The sequence below is a fragment of the Pyxicephalus adspersus genome, chromosome 1 (genome assembly GCF_032062135.1).
Source record: "Pyxicephalus adspersus chromosome 1, UCB_Pads_2.0, whole genome shotgun sequence".
Taxonomy (NCBI): domain Eukaryota; kingdom Metazoa; phylum Chordata; class Amphibia; order Anura; family Pyxicephalidae; genus Pyxicephalus; species Pyxicephalus adspersus.
Genome location: NC_092858.1, coordinates 42,475,899 through 42,485,286, shown reverse-complemented (window position 1 = coordinate 42,485,286; position 9,388 = coordinate 42,475,899). Strand labels below are relative to the sequence as shown.

Genomic DNA, 9,388 nt, shown 5'->3' with positions numbered 1-9,388 from the left:
GGCACAGGCCTAAAATGTGTGTTACCTTACTGACTGCAGGTTGAAAGGAGTGAGCTGGACTTGCAGTGTGCACGGCATTGTCTACCCAACCCAAACATGCCATCAGATCCTATCCCTGACTCTGTGCGTTTATTTGCAAATATACATGTAATATATAAAATTAGGAAACAATCTTTAATATTTTTGATAAAAATGAATAATTTCACTCTTAGAGCCCTACAGGTACAGGTACACATTACATATACAAAAACCCACATGACAACAGAAGACCTCCAATAAGTGTCAGGATCAGTGGCTATTTCAGTGTGCATGTGCTGAGTCAGACAGGTGCTTTCACATCTAGGTATAGAGCAGCATTACCAGTAGTGCTCATACAGAAGGGGATATTCTGGTATTGTTGATGGTCCTTTGTTGATCTGTAAACCCACTGCCCTGCCCTGGCACACCTATGACACTTTTCTCTGCCACAAGGGAACACAATTCAGTCTGCCATAAACGTTAATATCACATTGCACCACCATATGCTTTATCCTCTTATCTTCCGCACTCATAATATCCTCATAATGACAAAACTCTCTGCCAGGGCTGATCATTAGGATGGAGTATATTAGGAATATGTGGTAGGTCGCCCCTTGACAATAAGGATAGACCATGGTCTTGAAAAAAAAAAAACGTACAACAAGGTTAACTTTCCTAATTATCATGTTCTTTTAGAAAACTTCCACCTTGTGAAACTTGCAGTAAACCCGGTATTTAGACGTCATGCCAACCAATCACACAACATTCTGGCTGTTGGTAAAGAATTATTAATGAAGCAAAAAAATTAGGCTAATTGTTACAGTTGTAATACACATGACAGATTAGTTGTCTTCCTCTAATTCCCACATCCGTTTGGCAGCAGGATGATAAAACCACAATATGCCAACACGTGTGAATGAAACCTGAAAGTCAGCAAAAGAAATGATTCAGAAGGCTGAAGACATGGTGGCACATCAGACAAATTACAGCAGGATGATGTTGAGTAATAAGGGCATATGCAGCCCAGTTAAGTTCATAAATTAGAAATTACTCACAAAAATGATATATATTCACAAACAGATCAGCCAAAACATTATCTTGGAACAATGACACCTGTCGAAGGCATGGAATATTTCAGATAGTAATTTCACCTAATTTGTTGGAATCAGTAAATCTCCAAAAAGGAAAGGTTGTGCCCAGTATGCAGTTGTATCTACCAAAGGTGGGCCAAAACAGGACAACTGGTGACAAGGTCATCAGCACACAAGACCTACCAATGCATGTGGGCGAAGGAAAGCTATCCCATTTGTTCTTATTTTACAGACAAGCAACTGTATAACAACTTGCTAAAAATGAGAAAGGTTGAATGAGTTAAAGTTCCCATGATGACTACTGTCCATTACCAAAGGGTCTACAATGTGCATGTGAGCATCACAACTGGACCATGGAGCAAGAAAAGAATAAAGCCTGGTCTAATAAATGAATTAATTTAGATTATGTGGATGACTGGGTGCATGTGTAGATTCCCTGTGGAAGAGATGACAATGACATGCCTTCTTCCTATTGGTGTTGGTGGGAGTAAAAGCCCAACTCTCTCAGCTTTGCTGGAGGAAAAATCTTTGATCTGTAAAGTATAACCATATCAATACCTTAAAAATCTATTTTGAGATGCTCAACAGTTGTACAGAAAGATTTCAACTGTCTTTGGAACTACTACCTATTAGTCAAGCTTGCTTGGCACGAAACTGTGATAACTTATCGTAGTCATGAGTTTTCCCTCTCTTGGGAATTTTTTTGTCTAGTTTGAGTGGCATGCCCATTCCAAAAAATATGGAATAATTGGGGTATCCTACTATCAAAATCTATCTATCCTACTATCAAAATATTATCTGCAGTTGTTAGTGGAATTAGGAATCACTGTGAACCCACCATGCTACTCTTCACCAGCTGCCATATAAGTCTGGTACACATGTTCAATAATTATGAACATTAGTGATCGTTTACAGGGACAGAAATCACTATTTTGTTTTAGGAAGGAATCTAGCATGGTCCTGCTGCTTTATCTCCACAGTAAAGAATAGCAGGTTAGCCCTTTGTTGCTCTCAATCCAGAACGGAAGATCATTAAACAACAACAGGAGACAGCTATACACGTGCTAGTCTCTCCCAAGAAAATCACAAAGCATCATCTTGGGCAAAAAAATCTTGCATGTCTATGAGGCTTTAGTCCAAATGTGAAGAATGCCTCAAAAAAAGACTAAATTCACTGAAAATGACAGACCTCTATTGCTCGTACCAGGAACAGATTATAGAGATCAAGTGATAGAGTAAGTCCTTCGTATTGGTACCCCCAGTTACCCCTAGAATGAGGGTTTAGCCTTATAGTGCATTAGGTTTCACCACTCTTTGGGGGCTAACTTTCAACATGCTACTGTAATTTGTAGCTTTTCCTGCCATAGCCATTATGGTTGTTGCCAAAGCTATATAGTTCAACCCAGGTTTTTTTTTAAGCTGGGTGGGAAGAAACTGTAAGTGGGTGGCAGCCCTATTATTGTGACCCAACTCTTCATTATTCATGCAAAAACAGGCAGGTGGTTACTGAAAAGTTCTGGGTGATGCACCCAGCTAAATGGGGCTGAGGGAGAATACTGAACTAATAGCTATAAATTCTGAAACATAACAAAATATTGAAGCCTCTAGTGTGCAACCCAAAAACAAACAGCATGATGGTGCAAACTTCCAGGTTTATTACACCTGCTATTTTATAAAAAAAAGTAGTAAACAGTACAATATAGAAGTTTAAATAAATGTAATGGTGAAGTCTTTTCACAAAGAAAGTGTATACAGAGATAAGACTGGAAAACATAATACAGTGGCTGCAGAGGCTTCCTAAGTCACTGACACGATTCTATATATACAGATTTCCTTACATCATCCTAATTTCCATGTTGGTGATGTACAAGTGGCTCTTATATTTGCTTGATGTCGCTTACCTCTAAGCAGGTGATCAGTATCTACCCATTTGAACAAATGGTACCATATTATTTTATTATGGATCATGTCAAATCATGGAAGTTATTGATGCCAGGGAGTCATCTTATAGGCAAAACATAACTGTGGTGTCCTGGAGTACCAGGGAGACACAATATTTGGTCCCTAGAATAGACATTATTTCCCCCATACACCAGCTAATGACACTACTGATCCCCAGCAATGTTTCTTCTTGCATCCCAACTTACCTATAAAAAGCTCCAAACAGAGAATTGTGCTTGATTTTATGTTACCTGACTACAAAGGGAAACTACAGTGTATTTTCAATGTAACATTTACCTAATGTATGTTTTGATGTAATTTTCAAATATTGTACTTGTTTGCTTTTTGATTATGGTACTTACTTATGGTAAATACTCCCTCTAGGGGTCACCCATGTGTACTTTTTCTCATTCTATTTTTTAAAACCCTAGTTGTCTGTGTTGCAACAGGTAAAAATAATCCTCAACATTTTATTCTGATGACAAATTTCACAAAGACACAAATTTACGAAAGATTTAAAATTTTATAGCCGTCATCAGACATTTGGGGAAATCTTTCAATGGGAAGATCTCCCCAACATAAAGTTTCTTCAGTCATACCTAATCTGCCCACTTGTACAGACGGAATGGTGAAGCAGTCTGCAGTACTGTTTACTGTCCCATGTGTAATGAAAAAATATATCTGTCCAAGTAAAAAATAATTACAAGGTATACATAGAATCACCATCATAACACACTATCAGGCTAATCACATTACCATACATATCTAAAAAAAAACAACTATAGTTTCCCTTTAAAATCAGGCTTGCAACTTATCTCCACACAATCCATGCAATAATCATGTACTTGATGGCTTTCCTGAATAATATTTAGCAGATGGTAGGAAACATCTCTGTTAATAAAGAAAAATTGTGTTAATCATCGTACTTCTTACTGTTTTGCCACTGCACCCATAAACTGATTACCTAAAAATAAACCCTGGAAACCCACATGTCCTAACAACCCAATGTAGTCCTGACACCGCCAATTATATAAAAGCTAATTCACATTGTCAGTTTAAATGAATAGATTTTTTTTTTCATGGCATCAAAACTCCCCCTACCAAGTTTTTCTATAGAGTTCTATGCCGGTCTCATTTTGCACATGGCAAAACGTAGCCCTCGTATTATTGCTTTATACTGGATTATGTGTTGTTTATAATGTACCATTGCCCAGCTTGTCCAAGTGGGTATGCCTCTAGATTACATGGCCCTCTAAGCACTAAAAACACAGTATAGCTGTAATCCCTTTACTTGGCTGATTTCTATTACTGGAGTTTTTTTAAGTGCCAGAGGTCTAATAACAGCAGTAAATAGGATCCCAATGACTAGGTGTCCTGCAGGCAGTATGAAAACGTTAAATCCTGGACAAATTTTCACATATCATCCAAGGAAAACTACAATTTAACAAGTGAACAAGAAATAAAGTAAACAGGAAAAGCCAAATATGTCCCCAGGCAGTCTAGCCCACAATGAATGCCTTCTGCTACTACTTATATGAAGCCTTCTACAAGTCCAGTTCCAGGTCCTCGATTTCTTCCTCTAGTGCTTTCCTCCTGGCCAGCTTTTCTTGCTGCTCTTTGGATGGCTGTTTAATCTCTCCACAGTCTATTTTTTGCTGCAGTTCTTCCACCTGTCGAAGCTTCTTCCGGAGATTCTTCAGTTTCTTTGCCTTCTCAGCTGCTGGATTCTCATTACTTGTTTTGTCTTCTGTGGTTTCTGAAATGTTAGCCTTCTCCAGTTCCTGCCTGACCTCTTCTGTCTCACGCTCACCTTTTTCTTGTTTCCTTTTCTCCTTGCGCTTCAGATTCCTTTTGGCTGCCTTAGACAGGGTGGTTTCTGTTTCTGGTCTTGTGGACTGCTGAGTCTTGTTAGCAGGGGACTCTGTTTGGCTCAAGCCTGGCGGAAGGGAGGGCTTGCTTTTGAAAAATTTCACATACTTGTTTTCATACCTGTAAGATGAGAGAATATGATATTTAGTATTATAGGCATATGCCACAATTTTACAAATTTACTTTTTTCCTTGTCAGGTTAAATATTCCTGAATGAGCAAAATGACAGGACCTTCTGGAAATGCAAAATCAGTTTTGAAGCAGTTTAAATCCTTGTCCAGATAAGGACGGTGAGCTTAATGCACCTTAAAGTATGCTCAATCTGACAACAGGGGACATCAGGGGAAGGCAAAGTTTTATGGCCACCAGGCCATTTATGGGGTGGACGGGAGCACACCAGGCCAAACCCACCCTAATGGCTCCACCCACCACCAGTGAACACCCCCTGAAGTGAAATCCCCCTCCTCTGTATGCATTGCAGAGGAGAGGGATTTACCTTCAGGGAGCTTTCCCTATTTACCGCAGCGGAGGAAGTATCAACTTTCTCCGGTAGTTCCTAACGCCCCCTGGTGGCAAACGAACTACAGGCTAGTAACTACAGGCTGTTTATGACTTACATAAACAAATGCAAAAAAAACTGTGCCTTTAGGGGGCAGTATTCTTCATAGAGTTTTTTTAAGCTGAGGTAGCTGTAGATGGGTGGCAGCCCCTGTACTGTGGCCCAACTTTTCAGTAAGCACCCAAAAACAGCCAGGTGGTGCCTGAAAAGTTCCGGGTGGTGGACCCAGCTAAGAGGGGCTGGAGAGAACACTGATCAAATAAGTATAATTGACCACCCTCCGAGAAAATAATTACTATAAATATGCAGAATGCTCTATATAGGTGTAAACTTTGTTAAATTTACAATCATGGTCATTGGTTAACAGGCAGGACTGAGCAGGGAGTGGCATCAGTGGCATCAAAATCAGTTTATTTTGTAAAATTTTCTGTTAAGTGGTTTACAATCGGTTTTCAGGCTGAAATTGTTTGTTTCTTTAATTATTTTATTCAGTATTAGGTATAACAATTATAAGAGTAAGGTGCCACATTTTTCTATTTCTATATAACACAATACAGAAGATCCACGCAGCGAATGTATACTGCCCAAAGACAACACTATCACTATATTGGATACACTATACACCTTTACACTTGGCATACATCAATAGATAGGACTTCCTACATAACAATAGAACTGTGTGAGCAAAGACTAAATAAAGTAGGCTAATAGGTATGCAACTGACATTCTTAAAGAATTCTGTCAGCATTCTGAATTATAAAATACTTACACTGGCACTTCCTCTTGAGGCACATAGCCCTCCTTTACTTTCCTCTGTTTCCGCCAAGTGCCATCTGGACGCTGAGTGGCTGCTATGTATTTTCCTACAAATAAAAAGCAAGAACAAAGGAGTAAGAACATATATTTATCATGATCACATGTGTACTATGCAATATTCCTCATTTCACTGTTCAGTAATAGGGTGGGAAAGGGTACTTGTAAGTTGAACTGCAGCAAAAAGAACATTAGGGCCTCTACAAGCTAGATTAGTCTGTGCAAAGGTGTAAAAATGTTTAATGCTCAGGGCAGGATGGGATTAAATACAAATTATGTGGTATAAAAAACAGGTATTTTTAATGTATTTAATGTATGTATTAAGCTGATAGCGATAGGCAACCTAAATAGGGTCCCTAGTGTTACGGGGAACTCCACTGCTGCTACATGACTATGATGTATTTTGTTTTTAAAACACTGCCCTGCCTACTTACAAACATTTCTGCTGCCCTCTGGCACCCATGACTATGATGGATCAAAACTGCACATGCTAATGCACAGAAGGCCAATCAATGGAGTCTATTATTATTGCAGTAAATCTGACATTCACTTAAACATTCCCAGGTGGAGAATCAATTACTACCATTGAAACACATGGACCTGGAACATTCTCCACCAGGTAATGTTTCAGTGAATGACAGATTTACTGATTTATACAGTATACAGACTGCTCTTGTAACATCAGAAACAAGACAACATGGTGGTGAAATTAGTTGAGTCCAGTTGGTAACTGTAATTCGGGATTTTTTTTAATTTCGACAATGACAAAGTAAAGGCACACTCTAAACTTAGGAACAGAGCAATGATCCAGAGTATTTTATTGTTTCCAGTGGAATACAAAATGGTGCTCAATCCCCAGTAGAAAATCCACACTTCCAGCTATTTGCAGAGCTCTCTTTATCCAAAAGTTACCAAATGCTGCCAACTAAATGTTATAAATATCTCAATCTGGCAAATAAATGTAAGTCACCAAAAAACACATCTCACCACACCCACCTAAATGTAATTAAAATGACAAAATGTAGAGTTTAAAAACTACAAATAGTAACCAGCTGTATACTTTATTTCATCAGTTCCAAACCACAAATGCAATGAAGCATTATATGAAATATAAATAGGAAGAGTTTAAAATAAAACTGGTCACACAAAACCTATTGCAGAAAACTAATTCTTACTATTTTACACAAGAAAAGTTTAATTTCCTTATACTTGTGTATGGCCTCATGGACAAGTAAGAATTTCCAAATCATATTAGAATTAGGTGCTGGTGCTTCATGGTTTCAGTTGGTTACACTGGCATATGACAACAGATGTTGGGGGTGGTGGTGGTTGACGCTCCTGAGTTTGAGTTTCAGGCTTGCGTCATCCGTGCAATTCAATATTACATCACTTGTCATATTTGGAAGTGTTTTACTCAATGACACAAATGACTCATTCTTTGTTTTCTGTATTTATTCAGCTATTTCCCAAATTTTCTAGCTTAACCAGTAGATCAGAAATAAAGAAGATAAAACTTGTGTTCCTCCTTGGTATATAATGGTCATATTAGGGAGACCTATCATGGGAAAACTGTGCAGAAACATTTTTTCCTCTCCTGTTATGGGGGCTGAAAATAATCACGCTTACTTCCTTCACATTGACAACTGCTACTTTTAGAGTTACCAGGCATCTTCTCAAATGAAACAGATAGCAACGCAAACCCATATTATTTACCACAAAAAAATCACGTTTCCCATGCAAAAAAAAAAAAAAAAAAATTACCATAGATCCTAAAAATTAGTCTAGACTCTAGCTCGATTTTTTAAACCAATTCTGGTGTTACGTGGTCACAGTAAACTTTAAAAAAAAGGTTTTGTACTATCCTGCATGAGCTCCGTAAAAACCACAGATGCAGTGCGCTCTACTAGCAGCCACATGCAGGTTAGTGTGATCAACAGAAATTCTCAGTGCTCTTCCCTGGGCATTTGCAGGGTTCTTCACCCGGCTGTTCTCTAAAGCCATGCATTAAAAACGGTTGGCCCCACCTCATGGTCCTTGGAATTATCTGTCCCTTGATACCAGAACCACACGGGGATATTTTTTTTTTTTTTTTTATAACCCCCATCTATGTTTACAATGCCTTTTTTAATTTTGTATTTTTATTGTTTCCTTTCCCCTCAACCATCAGTTTTTAATTATATTTAGATATGTTAATGATTATTATATATTACCCTACTAATTATATTGTTATAATTCTAACAAACAATAACCAAGTGGCTCTGTAGACAAGAAGCGGATGAAAGTGGAAAAGAATACGCATGACATCAACCTTGCAGGAGTCTGTTGGTGCCTTTAATCTTTTTTAGGTAGTACATTTGAACATACACAAAAAACCATAAATGAACCCATAGAAGTTTTTCATACAAATGGCAAGTGTCATTGCCAATGGCTGCTGACCAGAATAGAGTCCTGCACCTAACCATACCATGGACGTTTAGCACCCAGTTCTTAAGTATTACATTCAATGAACTCTGCACATCTGATCTAGTAGAGCTCAGGTCCTGTGCTATAATGACCCCCACAGCAGCTACAAATTGAAGCATTATGGAAATAGGAAGAGTTATACCAGCTGGCAATGTTTTGTTTCTCAGTGTCTAAAACCTCTGAACAGTTCAAGAAGTATCAATTATCCTATTTAAAGAGAACCTGTACTGAGAGATTATGTAAACTGCCATTTCTGACTTGGTTTTTAAAACAATACTGCTTGGCTGGTTGGTATTCTGATCCTCTGCCTTTATTACCTTATTGGGTGGCCAGCTGAATAGCTTATCAAGCTGCACACTTGATTCAGGTATGTGACTGCGACTACTGAATATCCAAAAGATCGGCTTTCCACTCAGGCAAATAGCATTACTTAGAAAAAGTTTAGCAAAGGTAGATTAGATAATCTGTTTGTACAGGTTCTCTTTAATGTTCACTTGCTTTTTCATTGTTAAGTTGGAAGTTTGTTCTTGATCAAGGGGGGCTATGGCTGCAGGGTAGGTAAAGGGTCACCTTATATTGTCTGGCCAGGTGTCAGAATCACAAAACTGCAGGCGCAAAAGTAAAAAATCCTGCA

The 9,388-nt window shown here is 38.4% G+C and overlaps 1 protein-coding gene across 1 annotated transcript in view; it reads right to left on the bottom strand.

Moving 5' to 3' along the window:
- Positions 1 to 2,741: 2,741 nt before the first annotated feature.
- PYM1 (PYM homolog 1, exon junction complex associated factor) overlaps positions 2,742 to 9,388 on the bottom strand; it is an 11,106-nt gene continuing 4,459 nt past the window's right edge. The window contains exons 2-3 of the mRNA XM_072408427.1: positions 6,248 to 6,341; positions 2,742 to 5,039 (exon numbers count right to left, since the gene is read on the bottom strand). Coding sequence (XP_072264528.1) covers positions 4,595 to 5,039; positions 6,248 to 6,341 — 539 coding nt within the window. The 3' untranslated portion in view covers positions 2,742 to 4,594. The remainder of the gene's footprint in view (positions 5,040 to 6,247; positions 6,342 to 9,388) is intronic.